Genomic DNA, 20,740 nt, shown 5'->3' on the forward strand with positions numbered 1-20,740 from the left:
AAAGAAAGAAAGAAAGAAAAAGAAAGAAAGAAAGAAGAAAGAAAGAAAGAAAGAGAAAGAAAGAAAGAAAGAAAGAAAAAAGAAAGAGAAAAAGAGGTGAAATTTGTGAATTGAAAATGAATCTGGTGAGTGTGGAACATAAAGTCTGATAGTTTATTGAATACAATATAATTCTGCATTCTAAGGGGTGCATTCATGTTTTGGCTCACTAAGCTCATAAGCTCTTAAATCTATGTCCCCACTTGTGGGACGTATTCTGTTCTGAATGCCTTTTACTCTTAATCTATATCCTGACCTGGGTGTAGCTTACATCAGTGGGCTCCTGAGTTCATTGGCTTCTGCATTAGTTTGGCTGATGTGGTATCCTGGCAGGCAATGGAGGCAAGGATGTGACTGAGAGACAGATAAGAAAGGAGCAGGACTCTGGAGAGCCATCAAGGTTGTTTCTCAGATATGTGGGTCTTTGGGGAAAGGGGAGGTAAAAAATCTTCGGTGAAGCACTCTAAATTCTTGGAGCAGAGCTATCCATGAGTTCATGCACATCAATTATATGCATCATTACAGGCGGCCAAAGGGTGATCTCCATATTCTCCACACTACTAGAAACTTTTAGTATTTTTTTTAAAAAGTGTCTGTTTTTCTGTCTATTGATCAATCTGTCAATCTCTCTCTCTCATATATCTACATCCACCTTTCTCTCAGAGAGAGGAGAAAGAGAAAGAGGTGGATGTGCATATGGATGTAATTGTTTTATTTGTTATATGTTAATGTATATTAAGTTTTCTGAATGAGTATAAACTATTGATGTGTGGGTCAGTGGGAGTGAGTAGTCTTTAAAAATAGTCCTTACTTTACAATGTTAAACCTCTGTGGTAGGGCATGAGAGATGGTAAGAAATGCTTGTACAGTAGAATAACAGGTTTATAAGATCCAGGCCTGGGAAAGGATTGAAGGTGGGAGGCCTCACAGGACCCTGGGTGGCATTGCAAGAGTGGGCATCACAGTAAAGGACGCCAGAAGGGTACAGAGAGGGAAACTCTGTCACTGAACACAGACCTCACCCCTTTCACCACAGAGCACAAGACCAGCTTCTGTGATAGCAAGAAAATCCTGGAGTTTTTTCCAAGGCAGAGCCTTATTGCTTTCAAGGGTCTTGAAAGCATGCTTTAACATGATGTGATAATTAATTTTAGGTGTTAACATGACTGGATTGAGGAATACGTACAAAAGGCATTATTTTGGGTTCTTTCTGTAAGGATGCTTTCAGAGGAGATTAGCATGTAAGCCTGAGTGGACTGAGTTGGAAAGATCCACCCTCAATGTGGGCAGGCACTATCCAACTGGTTGGGGGGCCTAGACGTAACAAAAGCAGAGGAAGGCAAATGTGTCTTTTTTTTTTTTTTTTTTTGAGATGGCATCTCACTCTGTCGCCCATGCTGGAGTGCAATGGCACAGTCTTGGCTCACTGCAACCTCCCCCTCCTGGGTTCAAGCAATTCTCCTGCCTCAGCCTCCCGAGTAGTTGGGATCACAGGCACCCACCATGCCTGGCTAAATTTTGTATTTTTAGTAGAGACGGGGTTTTGCCATGTTGGCCAGACTGGTCTGGAACTCCTGACCTGAGGCAATCCATCTACCTTGGCCTCCCAAAGTGTTAGGATTACAGGCATGAGCCCCTGAGTCCGGCCCAATGTATCTTTATCTACCTCCTAGAGCTGGAATACATTCTCCTTCTCATGTTACTGGACATCAGAATTCCAGGCTCTTTCGCTTTTGGATTCCAAGACTTATACCAGTGGACCTCCGGTTCTCAGAACTTACACCATTGACTTTCTGGGCTCTGAAGCCTTCAGACTTGGACTGATCTACACTACCAGCATTCAGGGTCTGTGGCTTGCAGATGGCTTGTCATGGAACTTCTCAGCCTCCATAATCACGTGAGCCAATTCCCCAGTACACAACCTCTCATCTCTCTATCTCTATCATCTCTCTCTAATCCAACTATCTATATCCATGTATCCTATTAGTTCTATCTGTCTGAAGAAGCCTAACAAACATGGAATAACAAAGAGAAAGGGAATAACAGGAAGAAGCTGTGCAACAAAGTCTATTGTGCTCTCTGGCATTTTGGTAGGCACTTTTTCCCCATCAAAGAACCCTAATCATCATCATCTCCAACTTGTTTCCATTCTAATGTAAGCCTCTGAGTGGATGAAAGAAGACATTTTCTAAAAGGCTGTGTAGTGTGACTGCATCTAATGTTATCATTAGGCTTTAATCATCCTTCTTGATTTTTGTCACCATTAAACGTAATGCCACATACCTATCCCCTACTGTCTTATCAAGAACATTTCTTTCCCTGATTCCTTTTCTAAGAGGTGCCTTGGACAGGCTGTGTGTCACCACGAAAACTTGCTGCCACTCTCAAAGGCCTCTGCCATGGACTTGTTCCCTCCTGGTTGTGGTAGCCCTTCCTTTCCCTCATTCTTTCAGACATAAGGGTGGTGACAGGTGATAGCTTGGGGTTGCTGTCTTTTCTAGTCCTTTATAAACAGTTCTTTTGTAAATAAACCCTCCATGTATTATCCTAATTTGAATGTGCTGTCTGATTCCTGAGATCCTGACAGACTCACCCCTCCCAACAAAGCAACGTCCCCATTTGTGCTGTCTACTAGGGGAGCCACCAGCCACCTAGGGGTATTGAGCATTTGAAATGTGGCTAGTCCCAACTGAGATGTGCGGGAAGTATAAGATTCATGCTGGATTTCAAAGACTTGGTATGAAAAGAAAGAACATATATGACTTCAATCATTTTTATATTGACTACATGTTATAGTCACCTTTTTGGATGATGGGATATATTACGAAAAGATAACTTTCTCTGCTTCTTTTTTAACCTTTGTAAGGTGCTACAGTTTATTAGAAATCAGCCTGGGCAACATGGCAAAACCCCATCTCTACAAAAAACAAACAAACAAAAAATAACTAGGTATAGTGGCACACGCCTGTAGTCCCAGCTACTCAGGATGCTAAGGTGGGAAGATCACTTGAGCCCAGAAGGCAGAGATTGCAGTGAGCCAAGATTGTGCCACTGTACTCCAGCCTAGGTGACACTCAGATCTCATTTCAAAAAACACACAAAAAATTACTGGAAATTAAAAATTATCCATGCAGCTTTTATTTGTGGCTGACATTTTGCTTCTAAGATGCAGAGCTGTCCTACATATCATGCGAGTGATGGTGAGAACCGAGTAAGTATTTAATTCCCGCCTAAAGGAAAGACCTGTGCTCAGAAAGTGAAAGACCAAACGCATGCTATGATGTCATGTTGGAGCTAGAAAGGAACTTCGAGCCTATCATTTTCCAGTCCAGGAAACTGGGGCATGTTTATAAGAATTCGCAGAATTGCATGTCTTGAAAACAACTTAGAAATGGTCTTTGTTTTGTCTTCCTTCTGCAAATCTGACTGAAGTACTTAGAGAAAAAATCTGAAAACACAGGAAAGCTTAAGTTAGCATTAGATCTCAACTGGTTTGTCAATATCCAATTTTAGAACACAGAAGGACTTTAAAGCTTGGCAGGGCTTGTCCATCCTCATAAACGCCCAGTGCTTTATGGCATCAGAATCTAAAAGGCTCTTCAATGGTTGTCGAATCAGTTGGGATTGGTAATTCATAAACATAACACCATATCCAGCAGTGATATGTTTATCCATCAGGGCACAAATTCATGGATCCATGCAAGCCCAGAGTTAGAACCACTAGGTTCGCCTTGGTAGCTGAAAAAGTGGAAGCTGACTTCCACTTCCATGGTCAAATAGAGCAAAGAAGGGCTGCGAAGTTCCTGCATGGGGGCGCAGAAATGCCTGGTAAGTTTCCCGCACCGTGGACCTTGAGCCTACAGTGGGCCCTTGTTAGTACCCACAGTGGACCCAGAAAGCTGCCTCCACAGCTTGCAGGGGCTGGTATGAAACTGCCAGGCTACCGCCCACATGGTGAGGCATCCCGTGGAGGCAAGGAAGTCAAGAAATAAGGAACAAATAGGATTGGAACAAAAAACCACCTAATGTATGTTCCACAGGCCACCTCCCTCCATTAGACAGCAAGGCGGTTTGTATCCCTTCCTGACCTGCTCTCCGGGGAGCGCATGAAGAGGATATAAGGTCAGGGGAGGCAAGGGAAAGAGGAAACCGCCGTTTATGAAAGGACATTTAAGCCCTTTGCGAGGGTGCACGCGCGCGCACACACACACACACAAGCACAAACAACAATAAGAAAATACACACTACATTAAAAATTGGGCATAGTGACTTGGGATCGGAGCTGATTTTTTTTTTTTTTTAATTTTGTCTTTGATTTATGCATTGGTTTTTCTCCTAAGAGTCTGTTCCTTTCTAGGCCCTGGAGGACTGGATCTTCTTATACAAATCCAGGGGAAAACAATCAAAAGAAGAAAACAAAACAAAACAAACAAACAAACAAACAAAAAACAAACTGATGGGAGAAAGAGCTTTGCTCCAAGGCCAGTAGCAGACAGTTGAGTAGGTAGAAGTCGAAGCTGCTGCAGAGGAATTCGGTTTGCTCCAGACAAATGGGGGCGTGGCGTGTAGCACAGTACTGGGAACTGCTGCAAACAAAACTTCCAAGGGGACGAAGAGTAGGTTCCAGGCGATGGAAAGTGGTGGGATGGGGAAGGATAGGACAACAGTGCCGAGAGAGGAGCAGAGCGCGGGGAACCTGGAGAGGGTCAGGGCTGCGGAGGGCTGAGCTGCGGTGGAGAGCTCTGGAGCCCCTCACCAAGCTAGTGGCTTCTCGGGTGGAAGTCGGGCCTCCAGGGATCCGGCCGGCCTTAGCTGTCACTCAGGCAACCCCGAAGCCGCCGCAGACCCCGGATCCACTGGAAGGGGGCGAAGCCGCCGGGAGGAATGGGGGACACTGGGGAAGAGGCGTCGCCCCTGCCACCCCCGCCCTCTCCAGTGCCATTGGGCGGCCGCTGCGGAGCCCGCGCCACCTTTTCTCCATCCTACCCCGCCCGTCTGGCCCCGCCTGGCCGCTGGTCCGCGCCCCGCTTTGCTCGTCCTGGGGCTGGTCCGGCCCGGGCCGTTGACGTCACCAGCAAGTTTGCTGCCCTCGGCGTCCCACGTGTGGCGGCGGCGGCCCGGGAGGCAGCCGGTGAGCGCCTGCAAGCACAGTGGCGGGGGCCGCTGACAGGTCCCGCGCAGCCCAGCCTCGCCAAGAGGCTCACCGGTGGGGTCCAAGAGCAGTTTGGAGCAACCCGGCGCGCACCGAGAGGGGTGGACGGCTCCGCAAGGGCCTCCTGTCTCCCGCTCTGGCAGAGGGACTCGGGCGGACCTCGCTCCTTGGCCAAGAGAACCTGAACCCGGGCGGAGAGAACGCGCCCAGGCGGGCAAGGGGACCAGAGGAAGCCCGGGCTGGAGGGCACTGTCGCTCGCCCCTGTCTGGAGCGCACGGAGCGCAGAGGCGCCGCAACCGCGCGTGCCCTCACCGAGACCGAGCCAGGGATGCAGGATCGCTGAGCCGACATCCGCCCCGAGAGGCCGCTCGGGGCCGGGGCTGAGACGCACGCCTTCGCCACCGCTGCCAAGACCCCGATTCCGGCGACTCTTGGGGGGAACCGGGTGGCCGAGGGCTGCCCCAAGCTCAGGACTTGGGCGAGTCTAAGACGATGGTTTCTTAAGCACCGACCCGCGTTCCCCTTCCCGCCCCCTCGACTGGAGGCAGGGATCCTGCGTGAGGCCCCCGGGGGCTCCGTCTCCCCGCGGAGCCCCGGCCGCTGCCTCCCGGGACAATTCGCACGGCCCCAGGGGTGCACGGCGATGTGGCCTCCGTCCAGCGCGCAGGCACGCCGGGGGGATGCTCTGGCACCTGTCGGGGTCCCGGCCTAGCATGGCCCGCGCGTTGCCCGACGTCGCCTCCGGCTAGGATGGCCCCTCCGGGCCCGGCCGGCGCCCTCCCCACCTCTGCCGAGCCGCTGTCCCGCAGCATCTTCCGGAAGTTCTTGCTGATGCTCTGCTCCCTGCTCACGTCCCTTTACGTCTTCTACTGCCTGGCCGAGCGCTGCCAGACCCTGTCCGGACCCGTCGTGGGGCTGTCCGGCGGCGGCGAGGAGGCGGGGGCCCCTGGTCGCGGCGTCCTGGCCGGAGGCCCGCGGGAGCTGGCGGTGTGGCCGGCGGCGGCACAGAGAAAGCCCCTCCTGCAACTGCAGCAGTGGCGGAGGCGCCGGCCGCCCGCGCCGCGCGCCAACGGAGAGGAGGCGGCCTGGGAAGAGGAATCCCCTGGCCTGGCCGGGGGTCCCGGCGGCTCCGGGGCAGGAAGCAGCGTGGCCGAAGCCCCGCAGGGGACCCTGGCGCTGCTCCTGGATGAAGGCAGCAAGCAGCTGCCGCAGGCCATCATCATCGGCGTGAAGAAGGGCGGCACGCGCGCCCTGCTGGAGTTCCTGCGGCTGCACCCCGACGTCCGCGCGCTCGGCTCTGAGCCCCACTTCTTTGACAGGTGCTACGAGCGCGGCCTCGCCTGGTACCGGTGAGCGGGGCGGGCCCGGGCGGGGGCTGAAGGATCCGGGGGTCCTGGGCTGGGAAAGACGTGGGAGAGCCCTCGGTGACCCCCGGTTCGCCCTCCTGCCCACTTCTTGCAGAAGGCGAAGGGTCATCAAGGGTCTTTCTTCCCTCTCCGCCTTCTCCTTCCTGGGAAGTGGATGTTGAGGGAGACAGTGAGAGGGAAATTCTGGCCTTCATGATTTTCGTCCTTGGGAATCCTTCGCCAACAAATAGCCAGTCTGGTCTCTTTCTCCTGCTCTGCAAAAGTATTCATGTATTTAACTAAAGGGAAAAAAAAGTCTCTTCTAAATTAGAAACCTGTTCAACAATTAATAGATTTCCTTCCCCTTCCCAAGGAAGCCCGTTTTCATTCTTTATCTTTCGGGCAGTTCTCTGTGGTTAACACAGTCTTTACCATCAGGTATTTATTTACCTTGACCTTTTGCCAGATAGTTGTCTTAGGTGGGAAGTAATATAGAGACTTAGTAAAAGTGTCAAGAACCAGAGAATCTGGTTAGTTTGGAAAATATATCCCTGTCTGAGCAACAGAAAGCAACCAGGCACTGTATTTTAAAGGACGCTTGGCAGTAACTTTTGTTTGAGGGCAAGGAGTGAGTTTTGTGAAGGTCTTTTGATGTTTGTAGGGAAAAGTAACTTTTGTCTCTTGACTGACAGAAACTTTTCCAAAGATCTTCAAACAATCCTCTTTACAGATAAGGTAGCCAATTAAAAGAAGAGGAAGCAGACAAAAGAGAGAAAAATACATTGGCACAACTTTGCCGATACAGTTTAGGAAATAAGTTTCGCTTAGATCTTAATCTTAAAATTGCCAGTCTCTTCAAATTCAGACCACCTTTAATAATAAAATCAGCCAGATTCTAATAAATCTAGTGTCGCCTGGATTTTGTTTGCCATAATATATTGGCTTTTTTTTTCTTTCTTCAAAGTACCAGTAAAAATTATGTTGCTAGTTTTCCATTTTATAAAGTTTATCTTGTTCATAAAATATGCATTCTGTTTGTTATTTTAACTGAAACAATGTTACAAAAATTACAGCACAATTTAGGTACATTTCAAAAAGTCCATTAAATTAACCATTCATCCCCAACACAGAAATGGATATGATTTGACAAGTTTATTTACTTGAGGGGCCAAGTGCACTCTCAGATTGATTTCAGGAGCCGAATTTACAGTAAATCTACTCCTAGAGAAAAGATTTGCCCCTAAAAATAGAATTTGAACATTAAACACTTTTAAAACAGTAACTTTCCATTTGTTGGAAAGAAAAAACAAACAACATTCCCTTAATATAGATTATATATCATTTAAAATCATCAGCCACTTAAAATATCCCCTTGTGTTTCTGTCATTTATGTTGTATCCTCTGGGAAGTTCTTATAAAAATGACCTGTTGAATCTGAAAACAACAGGTCCTTCTTTTTAGCACAAAGGCAGCTCTGTTTTTTCCATCAAGGACACGAGAAAGAAGTGATTAAAGACCCCTAAAACTCTTATCTGTAGCAGCTTGCATTGAATTCGGCCTCAAACCGTGCTACAAGCGAACACATTTCAAGCTGACTGTCTGAAACATCTAACAGTACGTTGGGCTCTGAGGTGCTATTAAATATGGTGAAATATTTAGTACTAAAACCCTTTATTTTCCTTTTGCCATATAAACTTTATTTCCACAAAGTAGGATTGTTTCTTCTTATTCCAGAAATGAGTATTTGAGGGCACAGTGTATCTGCAGACCTGGATCTTATTTTCTGTGGACCTTTCTGAGCTTCCTCTAAGGGGAGGAAGGTTTCAAGGTAACTAGAAACATAAGTATTTTTTTAAAAAAGAAAGAAAAAAAGAGTCATAAACTTGTAGGCCACTCTTTTCTTTGGAAACTGAAAGCATGCTATAAAGTAAATCTCTCCTTGGATTGTTTACTCCAGCAGAAGAGTTCTATAAAGCAATTTATGGTGGTTACAAAAATAACTGCACAGTAGACTTCATGGTTTGGTGAATTTAATTTTCTAAGTGTTGGAGCAATGTCTTTGTTTTACCATTTGCAGTGGTTTTTTATTGGATGCATAAATTTACGTTTAACTCAATTACATAGGAAACTTATTTTAAAAAAATCCAACCTGTGGAGCCTGGATTATGTGATTATTTAATGAAATTTCCCCAAAGTTCTCTTTCATCTTGGCTCTGAACTTGGAGTTTGATGTTTGTGAGTAAGACTGAAGGCTCAACTATGAAAAAAAAAATCTCCCACCCAGAATGTCACTTAAATATTAAATGCGTTTTAGCTACTTATATTTGGCTAATAGTTTAGAACAGGGGGATTTAGTTAGACCTGCATGAGTCAGCCCAAACTTTGCAATACAGGATTCGTACCACACGCTTATGACCACACTAACACAGACACACACATATGAACAGAAATAAGTTCCATATATTTGCACCCAGCACTGAATTATGGAAGAGAAAAACCTATATAATTATTTTTAGGTGTACACTGACATGGGAGAATCCTAAAATGTCTAGCCAGTTTTTTGGCCAGTGAAATCACTCAGTTAGCCATGATAGTTTGTGGTGACAGCGCCCCCTACTGTCCCCACAAAGGGACAAATCTGTTGCTATTAGTAAGTTTGAAGAAAGTCTCTTGGAGAATGAGTCTGTGTGTTAGAAATGCCTGTTGCTGAACTTTTTCAGTCAATTACTCTCATTGGGAAGAAAATAAAATACTTCATGGAGTTTTTTCCAAGAGTGAAGTAATAAACACTTCCTTCATTTGAACACACTTGTGGTGAAGGCAAAGAAAACAAATTTATTATTCAAAATCTCTAGAAAGAAAGTTATTCTTACTAATTTAAATGTCCTAATAGATTTCCTCTAAAATAAATAAAACAAAGGCAAATTTTTATATGCTGAGAAACTCGACCCTGATGGAGTTAAAAAAAAAAGAATTCCTCAAACTTAATTTAGCAGACATGGTATCAGTACAACAAATGTCTGTGGCTTGCGTGTCACGGGAAAGCTGTCCTTTGCAATGAATAGTCTCCATTTCTCTTGTATGTATGGTGGCTTCATAAAGGAAAGGAAAAAGCTTCCTTAGCTTCAAAACTTTGAGATATTTGCTGGAAGTCAGGACCGAATACCTCTACTGTAGTTCAAAAGCAGGCGAGCTTAGAATAAGGAGGCTCTCTTCTGCTTATTTCTATCTGCACCAACTAAAAGGTATGCCTTTTTTTTCTCGCAAGCTAAAATATACCTATTAATAAAGTAGTTAAATATGTGTGTATGTGTGTGTACGTGTGTACACATACACATACATATGTACGTGTGTATATAAATGTTTAGATTCATTAACATTTCAGTCTATTATTTTGGTGCAAGATAGGAAATATTTATTATCCGGTCTCTTACACTAGCATGTCTATTTCTTATATTTCAATTTCTTTTCTTTAGCAAGTCTGGACAATTTCAGCAGAGAAGGATACCACTAGAATCATTTTATTCTAGAGGATACAGGAAGATCAAAGATTGTCCAGCTCAGAGTTTAGGAGTTAGTGCTCCCCTGACTTCACCAAAATTTGAAATTTTCTGGCCTCGAATGATCATGGCCCTGTTTTTCAAGTCCATTAGAGAGGCAGACTGAGCAGAGGCCCTTTCGATTCCTAGGAGGAGAAATTGGCATTTCATAGCAGCTGGGAGCAGCTGCGAAGTCCCTCCATGTACAGCTTCCCACCCTCCTGTACTGTGCAAGCCTCTTCTGTGTGAAGAGTTTGAAATGAAATCCGAGCCAAGGAAGCTGCAGTCCGGCCACCCATGCAAGGTCATATAGACTGAAGGCCAAGGGCACTCTGTCCTTAGGGCAGAGGAAAGAACATTGGGAATAGGTGAGGGCTAGGAAGAGAGTGAGATGTTGCTTTGGACTCTGAGTCTAGAGTACTTGTCTACAGAAGTTCTCAGTACCTGGACGTTCCCCACCTAGTCACAGGTTGGGGAGCCAAAATGCTGTCATCTAGTTTGCTAAATGTCTGAACTCTGGGCTCATCCCCAATAGACAACCAGAAATGCAAGTTGATCAGCCCAGTTCCTGTGTGTGTGTGTGAGTGTGTGTGCCCTCACACATGCATGTGCATGCAGGAGCAGACACCCAGAAGGCAGGGACAATGATGGAATTTATGATAGGAAAGTTACTAAGTAGTTGGGGAACTTCTGAGCGATATTGGACATCCTGAGTAAGGAACAGTTTGGGGGCACTATTGAGATCATAGTCCAGGCATTAAACAACAACAAAAACCCTTGGTAGAGCTTGGACTGGAATGCCGTGTGTGAATGAATATTCCTTTACAGGGATGAGATTTACAATATGCTCCTATACTTCATGTGAAATTCATAGACTTCTATGAAAATCCACCACTACATTATAATCTCCTGCCCTCTCTTTAAAGAGAAAACACCCTGGCCAAAATATTTGTCTCCTGTAAATAAGTCTGTTGATTGATCAGGAAAGAATAAGTGCCAAATCTGTATTTTGGCAGAGACATGGGAATGAAATAAGCCTGTGTAATTAATGACAACAGGGGCTAACCTCACATAGACCAGATGCTTAACTTCATGAGAAGAGTGTTGCACAGCAAACAAAACTCCCTGATATGAACAACAACAACAACAACCAAAAAGGCCTCATATCTCTCCGGGACACAGTTGAACAATTGCAAATTGCAATTACCATCAGTCAAATTGCTGGGCCCAGTCGGGAACTTGATATTCTCAGCTCTTTTCCTTGGGGGGCAATCTTCCTCCACCGAGTGATAGTAACTTGGCTGAAAAAGAGCATCGTTTCTTGGTATGGGTTTCCTAATGATATTAAACTCCAAGCTTTTAGAAAATTTGTTTCTGCTTAAGTGATGAGTTGCAATTGTGAACATAAGGTTTCTTATTAAATATGTGCCTCTAATATGTAATCAGAGGAAATTGTACTCCCCCATCTTTGCATTTTACATGGATATCTTAAAAATGCTTGTCAGCACTTTAAAACTTTTGCTAATTTGATACAGTTTAAAAATCTCTATGGGGGATATTTATATAGTGAACAAATAAGCTGTTGTGAAGCCAAAATTTGGAAATTGAATTTATGAGAGGAAAGTTATTAATTAGTTGGGGAACTTCTCAGCAATATTGGACATCCTGAGTAGGGAAGAATTTGGGGGCACTATTGAGATCATATGCCAGGCAATGCTGAGTTAATGAATGGAAGCCTTTCCCCAGTTTCTTGCCTTCAGTGATGCAACTCTTGAATTTTTGCCTTACTATGTGGTCATGATTCTTCATGCCCCTAAAAACTTACGTTTATCCTAAGATTGCCCGACTGCATTACAGAAATTCAGAACTGGCCTGTTTCAGTTGTCTGATGACAAGAAATGTGAAAAGAGACAGGGGAAGTGGTTATTAACAATGAAGTTTAGTACTTGCCGTCAGGAATTCGAGAGACATTCTTGCAAAGGTTTCAACACAATCTACCGACGCCATCAGCCCGCTTTGAATGTGATGTGTAGCGCCACCTAGTGGGAGGAGGAGTCAGCAAGGAACACCTAAAGGGAGGACTTGGAAAAACCTCATCATGATAGGGCATATTTGCAGTCCCACTTTAAAAAAGAAACTACAGCAATATCAAAAACTTGTGTTCAGGTAGCACTTATAGCAAGATGATGTGCCTAGCACAGATGAGCTGCACTTTGCCTTTTTCCAGGCAAGGTTAAGTCACTTCATTTAGGCAGGGAGTTGATTCTTTGGAGAGAAATAAGAGATTTGGCTTCACAAGAAACTGAAAACCAAGATATAAATGATTAGAGGATTTATATTAAAAATGCCTATGACTGAAAGGAATACCATATGCCCCAGATTACTTTTGTTAGTGTGTTTTGCCTCTGTGTCTGAAAGCCAGCTTCAAATGAAAATACTTCCAGATGATTTTATTTCAACATCAGTAATGCAGGCCTGTTCCTTCCCCTGTGTGGTACAGGCTCTGGAGGAGGGTTCTGTGATTCTAAACAGAAGCCTGTTTAACCCTTAAGGCGCTTGAGATGCCCCGTTGAGAATCCTGCCCACCACACACAGGACAGCTTCACAGGAAAGCGCTTTGAGAGTTCCGACGGGACAGGCGTTTCTGCGCCTGCAGTCCAGGGCCTGAGAGAGCAGGCTGGGACGCAGGGTTGTGGTCAGGTTAAAGGAAGGCGGGATGAAAGGGACAAATAGGACAGATTGAGTGGAGAAACTGACAGACACCACCTTAACCAAGTAACCAGGGTTAGCATTCCCTTGTTGTGTTGAGATCATGATCCCTGATATAATACAATAGGATGGCACTTCACCTGTGCGATGATCTTCCCCCAAATCCATAACCCCAGTATAGCCATGAGAAAACATTAGACAAACACTAACTGAAGGACATTTTACAAAATACTTGACCGGTACTCTTCAGAAGTGTCAGGATCATGCAAAACAACGCAAGACCGCTAAGCTAAGCTGTCTCAGATGGGGGGAGACAAAGGACAGTCATTACTAACGAGTAAACACGAGGGTGCCGTTGGTCGGATCCTGGGTCCGAACTAAGGCATTTATGGGAAAACTGGGGAAATGTGGATAATGTGTGCAGTTTAGTTAATAGCATTATTATCAAGGTCAATTTCTCGGTTTTGATCTACTGTACTAGGATTGCGATATCCCCTAAGATGATCATCTGGGTGAAAGGGGTATGCGATTTCTCTGTACTATTTTTCACAGTTTTAATATCTAAAATGATTCTAAAATCAAAGGTGCAAACAGCAAAGAAGGCGGGAGAAGCCTAACAGGCGTTGAAGGGTGAGGGCTCGTGCTGAAATACTGTCTGTGCCGATTCCCTTTTATTCCGTGTTTCTTCTTTCCTTTCCTTCGGAAGGGCCCCCAGGATGGGCCCGCCAGCTTCCCCTCCCCTGCCCGCACCTGTTGCTCCCAGACATGCTGATCTTATCCTCAGCTGATTTCATAATCATATCGGCTCACGGCTCCCCTCCTACTCTCTTGTTCCCCAACCAAGCACAGAGACAGTTTTGTATTCCTTTCTTTCTGTCTTCTGCAGCGGGCAAATGTAAAGTAAAGAAGGTGTGAAAGTTTCCCCAAAGCTTTTTGTCATAGAGAACAAAAACACTGATGTAAATGACAGGTCTCTGAGGGCACAAAGAACTAAAAACTAAAATAAGGGTCAGAGGAAAACCAGACTTGGGCATATGCCTTTTTTTTTTTTTTTTTTTTTTTTGCTACAAACATAGAAAGGAACAGGTGTCAGTGGTTGAAAGCTGGTTATAGGGTAAATAGATAGAAAGGGCCAGAGCTGTGGATGCACCTTATGGCGAAGATGACAACACGGTCCAGATTTTCCAGGCCAGCTTAGGAATTTTATCTGCTTACTTCACTTGTTTTAACCTTTGTTGTAGACACTTTGAGTTATGAAACTTTCCATAGGAGCAAAAGAGACCTGGAACAGTTAATGCATTCAAGGAAGAGGCAGGAAGAGAGAAAGTGCAACCTTCAGAGCTCTGGAGGACCAGTTTCGTTGCACCTTCTAACCGTGCGGGTTTATTCCACTGGAACTGCTCAGCCAGACTCCCGGCATTATCAGACTCAAAGTTTCTGTCTAGGTGGTGTGCTGTCGTTTTCTGCTTCTGTTTTTAAGCACACAGTTATGTTGATCGGCGCTTCTGGTTGAATAGAGTAATGAAAATCTCCCTCAAAACATTTCCTCTGATATTTTTAATAACTATAAAAATAGTTTTATCCATATTACATGTTTCCTTAAGCAAAACAAAGCAACACCCACTCCATCAAGAGACTCCGAGAAACTAACAGTATTTTCTTTTAATCGTTCATTCGCTTATCTTTATTGGATCTGTTTTATCAACTCCTTTCGTGCAAGGGATAGACTGCAAATGCTTATGTAGTTAAAAATAATTTCTGTGATTTAATACCGTTCTCTACTTGTTTGGCATTTTTCCATTTTAGTGGCCATACACTTTTCTTCATGTGTTTTAGCCTTTTTTAAAATAGCAAAACAATTGGACCCCACAGTGTATCTTTGATGAAATCTATCATTTCAGAGGTGAAGTGATATTAACTATACTTGTTGAGGCCACGCTATGTGCTGGATGATGCAGAATGACCTGTCGCTCGTAGTCTGATGTTATTAATGCGATTCCTATTTTTAAGCAGGTCCTATCATTTTCTACATTTTATAGATCAGAAAACAGGCTCAGAAAGATGAAATAACTTGTCCAAGGTCATAGAACTATGTTCGTTATAGAACTGCTGCCAAACCCAGGTTTCACCCACGCCCAGCATGCCAGCGCCTCACCACTGTGGTGAATGGTCTCTGTGATGGTCTCTGGCAGAACTGCCTACAGCTAGTTCCTGCCTACATAGCAAACCACCAGTGTCTCAAAGGTGCAGGGGACTGAAAGGCTGCCCCATGTGGTAGAGTGACTTGGACATTCTGATCTTGGACCTTTAGTTAGAAAATCGGACAGCACATTAGGGCCAGGTGTGGTGGCTCATGCCTGGAATCCCAGCACTTTGGGAGACCGAGGCAGGCAGATCACTTGAGGGCAGGAGTTCGAGACCAGCCTGGCCAACATGGCAAAATCCTATCTCTACTGAAAACACAAAAATTAGCCGGGTGTGTGGTGGTGTGGTGTGCGCCCTGTAATCCCAGCTACTCGGGAAGCTGAGGCACAAGAATCGCTTAAGCCCAGGAGGCAGAGGCTGCAGTGAGCTGAGATTGTACCACTGCACTCCAGCCTATGCAACAGATTGAGACTCTGTTCCAAAAAAAAAAAAAAGAAAGAAAGAAAGAAAAGAAGTTTGGGCAATCCATTAAAATATGGTTGTAAAAGTGAATTTTTAAAAGTATTTAAATATCTCTGTTAGTCAGTTGGCCTATTATGGAATGACTAATTATGGAATAACTATTACAAAATTATAATTTTAGTTATTTTTGCCAACTTTACTCTCTTTTTCTCTAAAGAAGTCGTCTGATCACAGAACTTATCTCGTTGAACAAATCAGGAATCTTGTGTCATTCAATTGATTTTTCCCCCCATTTATTACAAAATAACAATAACCACCAAAAACACTTTCCAAACTGCTGTGTGAGAAAGCCAATATGTTGTCAGAAGTGTAATCAGAGCTGGGCGCGGTGGCTCATGCCTGTAAACCCAGCACTTTGGGAGGCCGAGGCAGGTGGATCACTTGAGGTCAGGAGTTCGAGACCAGCCTGGACAACATGGTGAAACCCTGTCTCTACTAAAAATACAAAAGATTAGCGAGGTGTTGTGGCCATGCCTGTAATCCCAGGTACTCTGGAGGCTGAGGTAAGAGGATGGTGGAGCCCGGGATGCAGAGGTAGCAGTGAGCTGAGATCGCACCACTGCACTCCAGCCTGGGTGACAGAGTGAGACTTTGTCTCATTAAAACAAAAAACAAAATAAAAAGGAAAGAAAAAGAAAATAAATGGAATCGGAAGGATGCTTGCTGCTCCTGGAATTGGAGCAAGGAGAACTGAGGCTTGTGTGCCGTGGCTAGTGTCATCGAGCTACCTTGAGGTCCCTTTTGCACCGTAGGGATCCCCCAATCCAGTGCTCTCCCAGAACCTGGCTGAGCCACTCTGCCAGTCTGTCTTCTTCACTTTTCCATATTTTCATCTTTGGATTGATGCTTTTTAAAAATTCTTCAGATATGCTAATACCCGCAATGAGAGCACAACCTGGTTGTTATCCGAAGTACTATTCTATCTTCATTATTGTTGTTATTAATAATGTTTGTCTAATTGATTTCCTGTCATCTGGTCATTATTAGCACCAAGCCTTTACTGGAGTGGTCAGGTCATTAGTCACATAAGACATGACTGTTGATCTGAACTTCCTTTAGTTCTAATAAGATAGAATCATAAACAGATAGGATGTTGGAGGTAGAAGGTTTCCAAATGATAAAGGTTGTCTTCTGAATGGGAAGAAACAGAAGTGCTTTGCCCAAGGTTAAGCTGAAAGACAAGAACTCAGTGCTTCTAATTCCAAGGATATAATTCTTAAATGCAATTGGGGAACAATTGCATATACCTCCACATATGTTAAGTTTGGTTTTGGTGGATTTGCAACAAAGATAAAAATATTTTTTTGAATGGAACCAATTGTAGCATTACTTTCTTTTCCTCACAGAGCTATTAAATTAAAGCATTGAATTGAATTGAATCAGTGGTCAATTAATCTTTAAATTTCTGTTTTTCATCTCAGATGTTTTCCACGATATTTTGATACTTAGAGGTGTGGGAACACAACGAGTGCGATTGGTCTTAGGGTCCTTGAAAGTAATTTGTGTTTTATGTCCGTTGCCTGCTTATAAAAGATTAGCAGGAGAAATCTGAGTATGGACAGGAAAAAGTTTGCTTTTTCGCTTTTTTCTCTCTTGAGTGTTCAGAGTAGGAAGTAATCAATCAAATTATGGGAATAAAATTTCTTTCCCCTGTTTCAGAGTTCTTACTTGGATTAGATCTCTCCTTTCACTAGGAAATATCAAAGTTGCCAGGCTGGTTTGAATGACAAAGTCAAAAATGATGTGTTTGTTATGGTCATAAATCTCTTCGGATTCTCATTAAGTTCAGGTATTTAACAAAAGGGAACCGGATTAAGCTGCAACTAAAGTTGTGTTGCCGGAGCTAACTGTTCCCCTCGCCACCTTTCTAAACGGAAGCCACGTTTGCCCTAATTCTGTGTTTTGAAAAAACGCTGCAGCAGTGCAGTGATTTCATTTCACAAAGAAAGCTTTTCACAAAGTAAACAAAAACTTGCACCTGTGTGTGCGTGTGTGTGTGAGTGCGTGTGTGCGTGTGTGTGTTTAATTTTCTGGTGAGCTCTAATTATTCTTGTAGCTTCTTTTGTCAAATGTTGTGTGTTTGCTTTTTCATTTTTTCTTGTTTTAAGAAAGAAAAGCCACTTTTTTCTTTCTAATGAGGCCTTGGTGTAGGAGGCTTTTGGATTACAACATTATTTGTTCATAAGGGCTTTCCCCAAAGCCAGAGGGTCTACTAGAATGCCCTGCTAGGGTTTAATGATGGAAAGAAAACAGATTGGATCTGTTTTATATTTATATGGGGAGAGGTCATAGGGAGCTAACGCTTGTGAAGAAAATTCTTGGGATTTTCAGGTGCGTTTGCTGTGTTGACAAAGGGTGGTAAATTGGGGAGCAGGCCTTGGAGAAACTACTCAACTCCCACGGATTCTTAACAAGTAGGAAGGAGGGCTCCTAGTGCCTTGTCCTCTGACCTTTCAAAGAAACTTGGAATATCGACTTTTTAAAAACGTATTGGAAAAGAATTTACGTATTAAAAACCAAAACCCACACGAAAACCAAAACCCACATGAAAACCAAACACACGTCTGTGTGGATGAAGCGAATCAATCTCAACTAAAGTGAATGGCTGCTAGTTTACAGTCTGTGACGTGCGGTGAAGGTCAGAGTTAGACAGTCCGCAGCTGGAGTGGACCAGGGAGTTTTTCAGACTGTGAATCACAAGACATGAATGTCTGATCAAATCGATCCTTCTTTAAAAATGGAATTACCTATAAAATGGACTATACCAAGGTAACATAAGAGAGTGAATCCCATGTGGTAAGAAGGACAAGTATTGCCTTGACAAACTTGGTTCTGTTTGTTGTGTTTACTTATATAGATACGTGTGTACTGAAAGGGTTGGATGTAAAATGTATTTGTTATGGTGGAGTCCAATAGAAAAAAAGTTTGGAAAACACTAACTAGTGTACAAGAAAGTCATGTTTGAAAAGACTAAAACGAATGTGCTAAAATGACTAAAATGAGAAACTAAGTGTGAACATTCTATGCTATGGATTCTAAACTTCAATCCTTTTAACCCTGTATGCCCAAGGCTTGGAACTGTACCACAAATAGAATCACTATGAATTTAATGAAAAAAAAGTTTAATGCCCCCTTATGCCAGGTGTCAGCGATTTTTTTTTTCTTTTTTCTGGAAAGGGCCAGATACTAAATACTTTAGGTTTTGTGGGTGGTGCGGTGTTTATTACAACCACTCAATTCTGCTTGTGTAGCATGGAAGCAGCCACAGATGATATGTAAATGAATATGTGTGGCTGTATTCCAGTAAAACTTTATTGACCCAAACTATAAAACCGCTGACTGTCATTTGCAGACTTCTGGGCTAAGCCAGAGGCTTCAAATATCTCATATGTGCTTCCTTTACTTATGGGTTACTCTCAGGTGAGCACCCGCAGCTAATATTCATGGCAATGTTAGAGAGGCCGAATGCAGGTGATGAAACACCGTTTCAAGATCCAGTTCAGAAATAACAGAGCTCCCTGTGGCTGTGTGGGAACGGGATTAGGCCATGCACTCTGGAACTGCATGCCAGTGACCCGTATTTTTGAAACATACAAAGTTGTCTGGGAGGATGACATTTTCTAGAAGTGATTATATGCTCAAGAAGGATGACATTTTCTAGAATGTGATTATATGCTTAACTACAAATGTTCTGTTTTGAAACAGACATAAACACCAATCAAAGTACCGGTAGCTCTTTTTTTTTTTTTCAAGCTTAATAATCTGTTTTGATGCTTCCTTGACTTTGTACTTGAGTGTGTTTTGTTTATAAATCATCCCCTGCTCTCTCTTTTGCCTTTTTCTTTAGATGCCTGGGCACCATATGAATCATTTAGGAGTAGTAGGGGTACAGTGAGGTCACTTTGATTGTCACCTGACTTCTGCACTGAAACAGCATTTCATTCACCCGTCTGTCTGTGCATGTGAGGAGTGAGACAACAAGTTGGGAACAAAGTTTGGGAAAGATTTTTGAAAATTTTTTTTTTTTATTTTTGAGATGGGGTCTTGCTCAGTCACCAGACTGGAGTGCGGTGGCACGATCTTGGCTCACTGCAACATCCACCTCTTGGGTTCAAGCGATTCTCCTGCCTCACCCTCCCCAGTAGCTGAGACTACAGGTGTGCGCCACCACACCCGGCTAATTTTTGCATTTTTAGTAGAGATGGGTTTCACCATGTTGGCCAGGATGATCGCAATCTGACCTTGTGATCCACCGACCTCAGCCTCCCAAAGTGCCGGGATTAGAGGCGTGAGCCACTGCGCCTGGCCTCAATTATTAAGTGGCATGTTTAAGGAGTTTGGACTTTGTTCAAGGACAGCACAGTCCAATGGAAATGGAATGAGAACCTTATATGTAATTTCAACTTTCTAGTAGCTACCTTAAAAAGGTAACAGTAAAGAGGTGAAATTAACTGATAATATTTTAACTTAAGCCAATATGTCTAAAATATTATAATTTCAATATGAAATCAAAATAAAACATTATTAGTAAGAAATCTTGCAGTTTTTTATATTGTCTTCAAAATCTAGTGTGCATTCTACACTTGCAACAGATTTCAATTTGGGTTAACTACATTTCAAGAGCTCAGTAGACTCATGAAGCCAATGGCTATTCTACTAGTACTCAAGGCACTGGAGACAGAGTCAGGGGAGGCATTGAAGGCTTTCAGTGGAGGACTGATTTCACAGACCTCCTCTCGTTCTGCTTTGGAAATCTAATTCTTGGTGGCATATGGATGCACACTGGGATAGGTGGCTGTTGAGGAATCTAGAGGACAGATGACAGAGGCTTGAACTAGAGCAGAGCAGTGCAGTGTGTATGGGAAGTGAGGGAAAGATTTGGTAGATGTTTCAGAAGTAGGTCTTATAACGCTATGTGGAATACTAGCAATGCGGAAAGGAGGAGGAAAGGGAGAGTAGTTGAATACTTATTAGTAAGTGTAACTGTGATAAGGAACACAGAGGCAGGGTGTGGTGGCTCACACCTGTAATCCCAGCACTTTGGGAGGCCGAGGCAGGTGGATCATGAGGTCAGGAGATTAAGATCATCCTGGTCAACATGGTGAAACCCCGTCTCTACTAAAATACAAAAAATTAGCCGGGCGTGGTAGTCTGCTCCTGTAGTCTCAGCTACTTGGGAGGCTGAGGCAGGGGAATCGCTTGAACCCAGGAGGCGGAGGTTGCAGTGAGCCGAGATCGCGCCACTGCACTCCAGCCTGGGCAACAGAGCAAGACTCTATGTCAAAAA

General features: G+C 43.9%; 1 protein-coding gene across 1 annotated transcript in view; it reads left to right on the top strand.

Annotated features, from left to right (window-relative positions):
- Positions 1-5,112: 5,112 nt before the first annotated feature.
- LOC105505451 (heparan sulfate glucosamine 3-O-sulfotransferase 3A1) overlaps positions 5,113-20,740 on the top strand; it is a gene marked incomplete at its 3' end in the record, with an annotated part of 105,928 nt that continues 90,300 nt past the window's right edge. Inside the window, exon 1 of the mRNA XM_011933289.1 lies at positions 5,113-6,541. Coding sequence (XP_011788679.1) covers positions 5,943-6,541 — 599 coding nt within the window. The remainder of the gene's footprint in view (positions 6,542-20,740) is intronic.

This window comes from Colobus angolensis, unplaced genomic scaffold (genome assembly GCF_000951035.1).
Source record: "Colobus angolensis palliatus isolate OR3802 unplaced genomic scaffold, Cang.pa_1.0 Scaffold125, whole genome shotgun sequence".
Classification (NCBI taxonomy): domain Eukaryota; kingdom Metazoa; phylum Chordata; class Mammalia; order Primates; family Cercopithecidae; genus Colobus; species Colobus angolensis.